The following is an 11,577-nucleotide window of genomic DNA, read 5'->3' as shown; positions in this document are numbered from 1 at the left end:
CTGTTCGTGTGTCAAATGCCCCCCTTGCACCCCCCCGGGATGGGGGGGGGTGTTTCCCGACGTGACGTCATTTCCCTTGGCGGTCCCCCCCCCGCCAGCCCGGGATGAGGCAATAACTCTCCGGCCGGGTGTTTATCGGCCGCGATCGGGACTCGGAGGGTCCCGCACCAGAGCCAGCAGCCGCCAGCGCCCCTGCCCGAGGCCCAGCGCCCCCGCGGGGCAGGACCCGTCCAGCCGGGAGCCCCGCTCGCCCCCCCGGGCCGGGAGCTCTGCGGGGGGGAGGATGTCGCATAGGGCGGGGCAGGGGGCCCGGGATTCCGACCCCCAGCGGGGCCCCCCGACCGTCTACGTCCTGCTGGAGGGACCCCGCACGGCCGAGGCCGTCCAGGTGCTGAGGTGAGGGGGGCAGAGACCCCCCGGGACCCCCCTGTGTGCTGGAGTTCCCCTTCCCCCACGGACCCCCCTTCCCCCCTGGGTCCCCTCCCCCCTACTTCCGTACCCCTCCAGCATATGCTCCCCACTTCCGCCAGCCATTCACCCCCCGGCCCCAGCTCCTGCCCCAAACGGCCCAGGTCCACGCCCCCCCAGCCCCAATTTCTAGGGAACAGGACCCTCCCTCACACATGTCACTAGATTCCCCGTCTGTCTTCACCTCCAGGGGGCTGCAGGGCGGGAGTGAGGGGCACCGGCAGGGCTGCGGGGGGCAGGGGGCTGCGGGTCGGGAGTGAGGGGCACCGGCAGGGCTGCGGGGGGCAGGGGGCTGCGGGTCGGGAGTGAGGGGCACCGGCAGGGCTGCGGGGGGCAGGGGGCTGCGGGTCGGGAGTGAGGGGCACCTTCAGGTCTGGGGGGGGCAGGGGGCTGCGGGTCGGGAGTGAGGGGCACCGGCAGGGCTGCGGGGGGCAGGGGGCTGCGGGTCGGGAGTGAGGGGCACCGGCAGGGCTGCGGGGGGCAGGGGGCTGCGGGTCGGGAGTGAGGGGCACCGGCAGGGCTGCGGGGGGCAGGGGGCTGCGGGTCGGGAGTGAGGGGCACCGGCAGGGCTGCGGGGGGCAGGGGGCTGCGGGTCGGGAGTGAGGGGCACCGGCAGGGCTGCGGGGGCAGGGGGCTGCGGGTCGGGAGTGAGGGGCACCGGCAGGGCTGCGGGGGCGGCTGCCCCAGGCTGGTGCCCGGGGACGTGGCAGAGTCTCAGTGCCCCTGGCACCGTCTGGGCACCAGGGGCTGGTGCTGGCATGAGAGCGTCTGTCCAGGGGGGACCTGGCAGTATTTGGAGCCAGGAGAGTGGGGGAGGGGACTGGGGCCTAGTGGTTGGAGCAGGGGGGTGGGAACCAGGACTCCATGGTTCTCTCCACGCTCACAGGTTTGCTGTAACAGAGCCCCCCTCCCCCAACCTTGCTCTATAGACATTTCTGGCCCCTCACGACCCAGACCCCCGGGCTCCAGGGTTTGGTTAATGATCCCTAGAGGCTGGAGCGGGGGAGGGGGCCACAAGGGGGCTAGTCACTGAAGGTCACTCAACGAGTTGAGGGGAGGCCTGAAACCAGCCCCCCCCCCGGCTCTAACCACCAGCCCCCACTTCTCTCTCAGACCTGGAAAGAGAACCCAGGAGTCCTGGCTCCCAGCCCGCCTCCCCCACCCCCGCTCTAACCACTAGCCCCTACTCACCTCCCAGAGCCAGGGAGAGAACCCAGGAGTCCTGGCTCCCAGCCCCGCTCTAACCACCAGCCCCTACTCCCCTCCCAGAGCCGGGGAGAGACCCCAGAGACTCTGCTGGGGGGGGTCAGTGGAGAAGGTTCTTGTGGAGGGGGGGCGGTTAGATTTCAGAGGAAGCTCCAGTGAGGGGGAGGGAGGGAACTTCATCTTTCCAGGAGAACCGGGGAGAACCCGGGGGGAGCCCCTCACCCCCTGACCCCTCCCAAGGCAGCCTGGAGCTGAGCTGACACCCCCCCCCGTCACTTCCCCTCTAACTGCTGAGTCCGCGTCTTTCCTGGCCATTCAATTTCCTTCCGCCACTGGGAGTCCCAGCCTGCCCCCCACCACCTCTGGTGGTGCCCCTCACTCCCGCCCGCAGCCCCCTGCACCATGTCATATTGAAAGCAGAAGCAGGTGTAACTCTCATCATTGCAATTTCCAAGTGTGTGTGTTGGGAGGGGGTATTTTACCCCCAAAGGAAACCCCCATAACCCTTTGGACTCCATCCCCAGCTGGGGTGTTTTGGGGCTTGAGATGGGGGTAGGGAGGGGCAGGGTGTCTGCAGAGACCCCTCCAAAGGCCTGTGTATATATCTGGGGTCAAGACATCCCCCCTCAATTCCACCCCCCCCAAAATTGCTCCAGCACCCCTGGATAGAACCCAGGAGTCCTGGTGCCCAGCCCCACCTGCTCTAACCACTAGACATCACTCCCCTCCCAGCACCAGGGAGAGAACCCAGGAGTCCTGGCTCCCATCTGCCTTGGTTTGGGGCAGGCTGGTCATTCAATGAGTCTAATACCCCCCTTTACTGGGGGAGGGGAGTCCTGGAATGCAGGAGCCCTTTAAGAGGGGGGGTTGCTGCCCCCTGCTAGCCCCTGTCTCCTTTCACGTTTTCTTTATTTTTTCCGCCTGACTATTAAAAGCAACAAGCCCGTCCCCCCCCAGATCACCCCAGTATCTGCCCTCCTTATTCTGCAGGCCAGGAACCACATTCTGGGCCCAAGAGGGGTGGGATGGGGTGGGGGGGTTGTGTGTTGTCGGGGTGGCTGTGTATGATGGTGGTGTGTATGTTGGGGGGGTTGTGTATGAGGTTGTGTATTGTGTTGTGGGGAAGTTGTGGGGTGTGTTGGAGGATAGGAGGTTGTGTGTTTGGGTGGGGTGGGTAGTGGGGGTTGCGTCTTGGGTTGTGTGTTGTGGCTGTGTATTGTGGTGGTGTGTGTGTTGTGGGGGTTGCATCTGAGGTTGAGTGTTCTGAGGTGGGGTACGTTCCCATGATGGTTAACCCTGCTCCCCCCATCTGTGTTGGGGACACCCCCCATAGCAGCCATTTCAGGGTCCCCACAACCTCATCACCTTGGTTCTCCAGGAAGTGTCCCCCCCACCCCGGTGTGTCTGGGGGGGTTACCCCTGTCCCCCACTTGCTGTCACCCGACGGCCTGGTGCAAGAATGGGCAGGGGGTGGGGAGGCGTCTAGTGGCGGGGACCAGCCACTGAGGGGCGCTGGCGAGTCCCTCATGGCAATGATTCCCATGGCCAACGCCCAAGGCCAACTCTTGCGTCTACCGGGGAGGCACGAGGGGGCGGGGAGAGGATGCACCATGAGAAATTTGCACGAGACCAATGCACGAGGATTCACGCTCGCCCTGTCTCCCCCACCCTCCCCCAGCCTCGAGCCTTTGCTCCCCGAGTCGGGCATCGTCGCAGACATTGACTTAGAGAACGTCTTCTCCTTGGCCGGGGACAACTTCTACGAGCTCAAAAGCCAGCCCATCTCCGGGAGGTAAGGCAGCCATCTTTGGGGCAGCTCTTAGTAGGGACCCTCTCCTGTCACCTTCTCCCTTCTTTGGCCCCCCACATCCTGCAAACCCCAGGGGGATGCAAGGACCCCAATGCCAGATGGCAGCTGGGGGGCAGGGGGGCCATTCCCTGGGGCAGCCTCCCACCCCAGGCTCTGACCGCCAGGAGGGAGAGAAGGGTAGCAAGGGAGCAAAGGGCCCCCTCACCCCAATTATACAAGTCCCCACTCCCAAATTGGCCCCAGCGGCCCCATGGACTAAATCCAAGATGGCCACCTTTAGCCGTATTTGCCTGTGGATAATGGGGGTGGGAGGGGGGATGGACAGAGAGCAGGAAATGGGGGGGCGTACAGGGAGGGGTGGGGGGAGGATTTCGGAGGCTGGGAAGGATTTGGGGGGCTGTATGGCGGGGGCAGGATTCTGCACATCCCCCCATGTCTCTAACTCTGTCTGTCTCTCCCAGTCCCCCAGCCGCCCCCCTGCAGCTGCCGGCCCCCCCAGCCCCGGGGGACCCCCCTGGCCCCAGCATGTCGTCATCACGGGTGCTGCTGCGGCAGCAGCTGATGCGGGCGCAGACTCAGGAGCAGGAGCGGCGGGAGCAGCAGCAGGCGGCCCAGTTCCTGCCCCCCAACTCCGTGCCCCCCACCCCGGCCATCTCCGTCAGCAGCCCCCTGCCCCGCCCCTCCGCCCAGGTCCCGGTCGAGGTGCTCAAGGTGAGAGCCTGGGGCACCTGCGGGGAATGGGGCCTGTCCCCTCTGGGGGGCACCGGCTCCCACCTGACCCCAGGGTGGGGACTTGCTAGCTCGGGGGGGCAGGGAATGGGGCAGGGACCTGTCCCCTCTGCGGGGTGCCGGCTCCCACCTGACCCCAGGGCAGGGACTGGCTGGCTCAGGGGGGCAGGGAATGGGGTAGGGGCCTGTCCCCTCTGCGGGGTGCCGGCTCCCACCTGACCCCAGGGCAGGGACTGGCTGGCTCAGGGGGACAGGGAATGGGGCAGGGGCCTGTCCCCTCTGGGGGGTGCTGGCTCCCATCTGGCCCCAAGGCAGGGACTGGCTGGCTCAGGGGGTGGGGAATGGGGTAGGGGCCTGTCCCCTGTGGGGGACCCCAGCTGGCATTCAGGGGCTGGCTGGAGAGGGGTGGCCGGGGAGGGGCTCACCCCTAATGGCCCCTGTTCTGCCCCCCCAGGTCCAGACCCACCTGGAGAACCCGACCCGGTACCACATCCAGGCGGCCCAGCGACAGCAGGTCAAGCAGTACCTCTCCACCACCATGGGCAACAAGCTGGCCGCCCAGGCCGTGGCCGGCTCCAGCCCCGGGGCCCCCGCCCACTCCCCCCAGGCTGGCTCAGCCCCCGAGCCCCACAGCCTGCCCCCCCGGCAGCAGCCCGCCTCGGGCCCCGGCAGCGCGCCCAACAGCCCCATGGCCATGCTGCACATCAGCTCCAACTCGGAGAAGGAGGTGAGTGGGGTCCCCCCGCTCCACACCCCCACCCTGAATCCCTGCTCCCCATCCAGCCCCTCTGCCCCCTCTGCTCCCCCATTCCCCCCAAACCCCTTCCCCCCTACTGGGCCCCCATTCCCCAACCCCCTTCCCTTCCCCACTCTGTTCCCCCACCCCAAATCCCTGCTCCCCATCCAGCCCCTCTGCTCCCCGTGTCCCCCATCTGTTCCTCACTCCGAATCCCTGCTCCCCATCCAGCCCCTCTGCCCCCTCATTTCCTCCCTCTGGGCACCCATTCCCCAGCCCCCTTCCCTTCCCCACTCTGTGCCCCTGCCCCAAATCCCTGCTCTCCATCCAGCCTTTCTGCTCCCCCATTCCCCCCCCCAAACCCCTTCCCCCAGACCCCCATCCTAGCCCCCCAGCCCACATCTCTGTGCTCCTGCTGCCCACCACCTGGCTGCCTTCCCCATCTGCCCCTCTCCCAACCTACCCTGCTCCCTGCATGCTGCAGGTGGTGGGGCGAGGACACCCACTTTCCCCTCTACCCCAGGAAACCTATCTAATAACCCCTCCCTCCCCAGATCGATGATGTCATCGATGAGATCATCAGCCTGGAGTCCAGCTACAATGACGAGATGCTGAACTACATGTCTGTAGACGGGGGGCTGCAGCTGCCCAGCACGGTAATGGGGGTCAGGGTCTGGGGGGCCCCTCGCAGATCGCAACTGGTGTGGTAGGAGAGGGAATGCCGTCCCTTTAAGGGTGACTGGGAGATGGTGACTGGCTTATACTCTGCACCTTTAAGGCCAACAGGGGTGGGTTGGGACTCTGCCCCTTTAAGGCTGACTGGGGGTGGTGGCCAACTGAGGCTCCACCCCTTTAAGGGCGCCTGGGCGGGAACACCCCTGCCAAGATGGGCCATTGGCCCTGTAAGACACCGCCCCTTTAAGGCATCCTGCAAGGTAGTGGCCAGGCCAGACAGCGCCCCCATAGGCCAGGTGGCATCACTGCGCCGCAATGAATTTTAACCCCTTGTCTCCCACGCAGCTGCCGGTGGCCGGGAACCTGCTGGAGATTTATAGCAGCCCGGGGCTCACGGACCCAACCGTCCCGGTCAGCAACTCCTGCCCCGCCGACCTGCCCAACATCAAGACAGAGTTGTCAGGTACCCAATGCTGGGGAGTGGCGGTGAGGGGGGACATGGCAGGGGGCACTCTCCCCCCGTTCCCCAGTGGTTGGTGCTGTGTCTTTCCAGATCCCTGTCCATCTGTCCCACTGATACACTCCCTTCTTCCCTGGTCACAGAGAATGAAGCCAAAGCGCTGATGAAGGAGAGGCAGAAAAAAGACAATCACAACCTGAGTGAGTGTCCCCCGGGCAGTGAGTAGAGTCTTACTTGAGAGTCTGTACTTGGGGGGGCATGGATATTTGGGGGGGAAGTCACAGGACCCCACCCCCCCATTACACCCATGTGGGGAGGTGGGTCACACTGGAATGAGAAATCGCGCTGACGTTGGCCAGGGGAACTCCCAGCCATGTGACGTGGATGAAGAGGTTTAGGGAGCCCTGGATATTAATCATGGAGGGGTGAGTGGCAGGAATTGGGGGCTGGACGGGACCCTGGGCTGGCTGGGCCCAAGGCATCTGAGCCGCAATTTCTCCCTCTGCAGTTGAAAGACGCAGACGTTTCAACATCAACGACCGAATCAAGGAGCTGGGAACCCTCATTCCCAAATCCAATGACCCGTAAGTGTGTGTGGGACAGGGGTGGGTGGGGGAACCCAGGAGTCCTGGCTCCCAGCCTGCCTGCTCTAACCACCAGCCCCCACTCCCCTCCCAGAGCCAGGGAGAGAACCCAGGCGTCCTGGCTCCCAGCCCCCCTGCTCCTTTTCTGCCCCCAGGGAGATGCGCTGGAACAAAGGAACGATCCTGAAGGCCTCCGTGGATTACATCCGCAAGCTGCAGAAGGAGCAGCAGCGCTCCAAGGAGATGGAGCTGAGACAGCGCAAGCTGGAGCAAGCAAACCGCAGCCTGCAGCTCCGGGTGCAGGTCAGCCCGCGGGCGCTGTGGAGCTGGGCAGGGGGTGCCCTCCCCTGGCAGGTGGAGCTGGGCGCTCTGGGGGCGCTCTGGGGCTGTGGAGGGGGCGCCCTCCCCTGGCAGGTGGAGCTGGGCGCTCTAGGGGCGCTGTGGGGCTGGGCAGGGGGTGCCCTCCCCTGGCAGGTGGAGCTGGGCGCTCTGGGGGCGCTGTGGGGCTGGGGAGGGGGCGCTCTCCCCTGACAGGTGGGGCCAGGCACTCTGGGGGTGCTGTGCTGCAGGGGGCGCTCTCCCCTGGCAGGCAGGGCCAGGCACTGGGGTGGCACGATGGGGGTGGGGAGTGGGGCAGATTAGTGGGGGGCTCAGCAGGGGGCGGTCTGCCAACCACCCCTTCTCTCCCCCTGCAGGAACTGGAGATGCAAGCCCAGCTGCACGGCTTGCCCCTCACCTCATCGGCAGGGCTGCTGCCCCTGGGGTGCTCTGGGGAGGGCGCCAAGCCGGAAGGCCCTGGACCCCCTCCGTTCCTGGGGGGCCCCTCCTGCGCCCCGGCTCCCACCTCTTCCGCCGCCTGCCTCCTGGACCTGGCCTTCCCCTCGGAGGAGCTGGGGGAGGCCGGGCTGGGCTTCCCCCTGGGGCTGGGGGTTGATGGGGGCCTGGAGGACATTCTTATGGAGGATGGGGGGCCCCTGTCACCCCTGGGGGCCTCCGACCCCCTGCTCTCGTCCCTCTCCCCCGGTGCCTCCAAAGGCTCCAGCCGCCGCAGCAGCTTCAGCATGGAGGAGGATTCCTGATCCTGGCCCCGCCCCTCTGGGGTGGGAGGAGCCAGGGGAGCCACACCTCTAATCCCATCGGGCTCCACCCCCTGGCTGTCTCCAGGCTCTGCTCCCCTCTTTTATAGGCTCCGCAAGCTCCTCCCTTTCTCTCCACTTTCACTCTATGGGCGGCGCCCCAGGCTCGTAAGCCCCTCCTTCTCAGCTCAAGCTCCACCCCACTGCACAGGCCCCGCCCCAGCTGTCTGTGCACAGCACCAGCGTTCCAAAAGCTCCACCCCTCCTCAAGCCCCTCCCCATCACATAGGCTCCACCCCTTTTAGCAGGCGGGACGGGGCCTCAGAGTTTCAGACTCTGCCTCTTTTACCCTGCCTCGCGGCCCTGTTTTATAGGCCCCGCTCCTTATCTGTTCCCAAGCTCCACCCCTTTTCTAGCCCCCCACATGTAGAAGCCCTGCCCTCTCCAGAGCACACTCCTTTTACATAGGCCCCACCCCTTATTTGCAGTACCCACCCATCTAGTCATCGCCCCCCCTTTCCTGCAAGACACACCCATTTTTGACAGGCTCCGCCCCTTCCTTTCATACTTGCCCCCCCATTTGTTCTCTTCCTTAATGGATAACCCTCCGCACACCCCTCTCCCCCACGTACACACCTCCTCTAAACTACCCCTCCCTTCCCCCCCACAATCTTGATTGTGGAGCATCAGGGGCCTCCCCCTGCAGCCTACTTGAGGGTCAGGGGGCCCCCGTGGCCTCTCCTCAACAGGCTGTGTATGTGGGGGTGCTTGTGATTGGGGGAGACCCTAAAAGGAGCTATTCCCCACAGCTATGTTAATATCAGAGCACTGTGAACTGAGCCATGCACCCAGAAACCTAAGAGGGACAAAATGGGGGTGTGGCCATTGGGGGAGGGGGCTGATTGGCTCCTACATGGGCCCTCCAAACCGGTGGGTGTCAGCTCATTCCCGAGGGGGCTGGCCACCCCAATTTTGGGATAGGGTGTACCTATTTCCAGCTTCTTCCAATACATTTCCCCCCCTCTTCTGACTGCGTACTCCCAAAATCTGCTTCATGGAGGAGGGCTGTGTATGAGGGGTCCCCTGGATAAAACAGGTGTACCCCCAAAACTTGTACTCCTGGGGTGTCTAGCTATGGAGTGTCCTTTCAGAAAATGGGGCACTGAGGCACTCACCCAAATGCACCCCAAAGTCTGCTCTACTGGGGGAATAAAAAGGAGTGCTCTTCAGAAAATGGGGTACAGGGGGAATTAAATGCCTGTAAGCCAAATGCTGGAAGCCTTGGGGATCAACTACTAATGGGGTCCTCTCTTTTGGAGGGGGGGTGCATAAAAATGTCAGAACACCCACATTTTTCTCCCCCAAATTGGCTGCTATTTTAGGGTGACATTTGGAGGAGTGACTCACAGGCTCTAACCCTCCATGGCCCCCCCAAAAGTGTGGCACCCCAAAAACACACGAGCAGGGGGGGTCACTGTTGAGTCCTGTCCTTTCCATAGCCCCATTGTGTATATGTCCCCTAAATAAGGGTGAGAGTGCTTTTTGGGGGTCTATGTCTTGTGGGGGACTCAGGCAGATTTTGGGGGGACAAAGTGGGAGGGAATTTTTTTAAATGCTTTTATTTTATACAAATCCTATTTTTTTTAAGAGAAAATTATAACCCTTTCCTGGCTCATCCAAATCTGGGGTTCAGGGGATTCTCATTTGCCTTTTCATACTCCCTGCCCAGCCCACCACCAATAGCCCCCACAGGCATGAAGGATCCCCCTTAATTTCCCCTCTAGGGGGCATCAGCTCCCCTCCAGCCCCAGTGTAGGGGGCTGGCTGGCTCAGGGGGGCAGGAAATGGGGCATGGGGCTTGTCCCCTCTAGGGGGCACCGGCTTTCACCTGGCCCCAGGGTAGGGCACTGGCTGGCTCAGGGGAGTGGGAATGGGGCATAGGGCCTGTCCCCTCTAGCGATGGGAAGGGGGGTAGTTTGTGGGCGGATATGGGGGAGGAGAAGGCATGTCTGAAAATAGGATGGGGAGATTTCGGGGGGGTGCTTTGCATAGCAAAGCTTTGGGGGCTGGGTTGCATAGAGGGAGTGACGAGGAGGTTACAGAAATGGGCTGGGTTGCATGGAGGGGAGCTGGAGGAGCTATGGCTATTGGGGTGCATGAAAGGGGATCAGCAGCCTTCTGGTGGGGTGTGACAGCTCTATTACTTTTGGGGAGGGGGCTGGCTCTACCCCAACTCCACCCGTATCCCCCTCCCCAGTTTTGTATCGAGACATGGAAATAAATATTCGCTCTGAGATGCTTATAAATAAACCCAGACCGCTGATGATTTTTTAACACGGCCCCGTGTCCAGAGTCTGATTTGGGATGTGTGTATGTGGGGAGTAATGATTCCTTTGCTCTCTTGGGCTTCGGGGGGCGGTGGGGCCATGTTTGTGGGCGCTGGTTGCTGCCCTGCAGGCTCCTGCTTTCGCATTGGAAATTAGAGATTCTCCAGCGCTCCAGGGCTGGGGCTGGAAGTGAGAAGGAGCCAAGGGTGGCTCGCGGGGTGGGTTGAGCCCGTCGACTTGTCTCCGTGTCCCCAGCACCTAGACCCATCGAACTGTGCCCCAGCCCCAGTAGCGGGGCAGCCCCCCATCCCGGGGTCTGGCTCTTCCTCCAGGATCAGCCACGTGGCCTCTGAGAGGGAGCCCCTGGGGCTCCTGCCCTCCTGCTTGGTCCCGGAGCATCCGACTGAGCTAGGCATCTGGCGTGAAACGCGGGCACACCTCCAGGGCTGAGGCACCCCCGCCAGGGCTGGCAGGGGGACGACCGCTGGGGTGCTGTGGGTGGGGGGTGCGTGGATGAGAGGCAAAGAGCCGGGCAGGCCCAGGGAAGGGAGCTTGGGGCAATGGGAAGGGGGGAGCGGGCCTAGGGGTGATGAGGTGGGACCCTGGGGAGGCAGCAGGGGATGGGTGGATAGAGGATCTGGGGGGGAGGGGTCAGCACCGTGGCCTGCTTAATTAGCCTGGGTTAAGTGGGTGGCCCCCAGCCCTGGCTGCTCATTAGCGCAGCAGCCTCATTAATTAGCCCAGGGTTAATTGGGCGGCACTGATTGGCTCTGGTTGAGTCATTAATCGATCCTGGTGCTGCCCCCCCCCCCGGGCTCTCGTTAACTGGGGTAATTAGCTAATTGGGGCTGGCTAATCAGTGCTAATGAAGGATTCCAGTAATTGGCCTGGGTGGGTCTGAAGTGGGGGCAGCCAAGGAGAGCCCCCCCAGCTGTGTCACTAATTAATCATTACTTCAGGCTGACTAGTGGTTGCACTAATTGGGATGGGGAGGGGGCGCTAGGGCCCTCCTTGGAGGACCAAAGGAGGTGACGCTCCCTGAATGCGTCACTATGGTCACCACGCTTCCGGTTTCACAAGAGACGCTCTGTCCCTTAGAGCTCTATGGTCGCCACTTCCGCTCTGGCGGGCGACGCTCTCTCGCGTGCGCTTGCTACATTTCTATGGTCCTCAAGTCACAGCCGTGCTGCGAGCGACGCTCCTCTTTTCCGGCTTGCGCTTCTGCATCTCTATGGTCATAACTTCCGGTTCATTGGGGGGGCCGGCTATTCCTCGCCCTCCAGCCTCTCTATGATCCTCCGGCGTCTAGGCGCGACTCTCTTCCCCCAGCGGGCCAGGCCCCTCGCTATGGTCCCTACTTCCTGCTTCCGGCGGACGCTCTCTCCCGTGCCCTCCCCGGCAACTCTATGCTCCGCCCGTAAAGTCACCCGCGCCTTTACAGGCCTGGCGGGGGCGGGGGTGTTTTTTGCCCGCCGACAGGCCGAGGCCGGAAGCGGGGGCGGGGGA

The 11,577-nt window shown here is 63.6% G+C and overlaps 1 protein-coding gene across 3 annotated transcripts; it reads left to right on the top strand.

Moving 5' to 3' along the window:
- Window positions 1–78: 78 nt before the first annotated feature.
- On the top strand, window positions 79–10,083 carry TFE3 (transcription factor binding to IGHM enhancer 3). Of its 3 annotated transcripts, none has more exons than XM_050927258.1 (10): window positions 79–396; window positions 3,353–3,466; window positions 3,946–4,195; window positions 4,668–4,940; window positions 5,504–5,605; window positions 5,970–6,087; window positions 6,228–6,284; window positions 6,593–6,668; window positions 6,763–6,971; window positions 7,364–7,694. In XM_050927258.1, the coding sequence occupies exons 1-10, from the start codon at window positions 284–286 to the stop codon at window positions 7,600–7,602; spliced, it is 1,551 nt and encodes a 516-aa protein (XP_050783215.1). In that variant the 5' UTR covers window positions 79–283; the 3' UTR covers window positions 7,603–7,694. The 3 variants fall into 3 exon arrangements, with proteins under 3 accessions (XP_050783215.1, XP_050783216.1, XP_050783214.1); XM_050927259.1 differs by lacking the exon at window positions 7,364–7,694 and adding an exon at window positions 7,143–7,212 and having other exon boundaries at window positions 80–396; window positions 6,824–7,022; XM_050927257.1 differs by having other exon boundaries at window positions 82–396; window positions 6,824–6,971; window positions 7,364–10,083.
- Window positions 10,084–11,577: the final 1,494 nt, after the last annotated feature.

This window comes from Gopherus flavomarginatus, chromosome 18 (genome assembly GCF_025201925.1).
Source record: "Gopherus flavomarginatus isolate rGopFla2 chromosome 18, rGopFla2.mat.asm, whole genome shotgun sequence".
In the NCBI taxonomy this organism is placed as follows: Eukaryota; Metazoa; Chordata; order Testudines; family Testudinidae; genus Gopherus; species Gopherus flavomarginatus.
The sequence above is the reverse complement of the archived record's forward strand: the minus strand, read 5'-3'. Positions and strand labels throughout refer to the sequence as shown.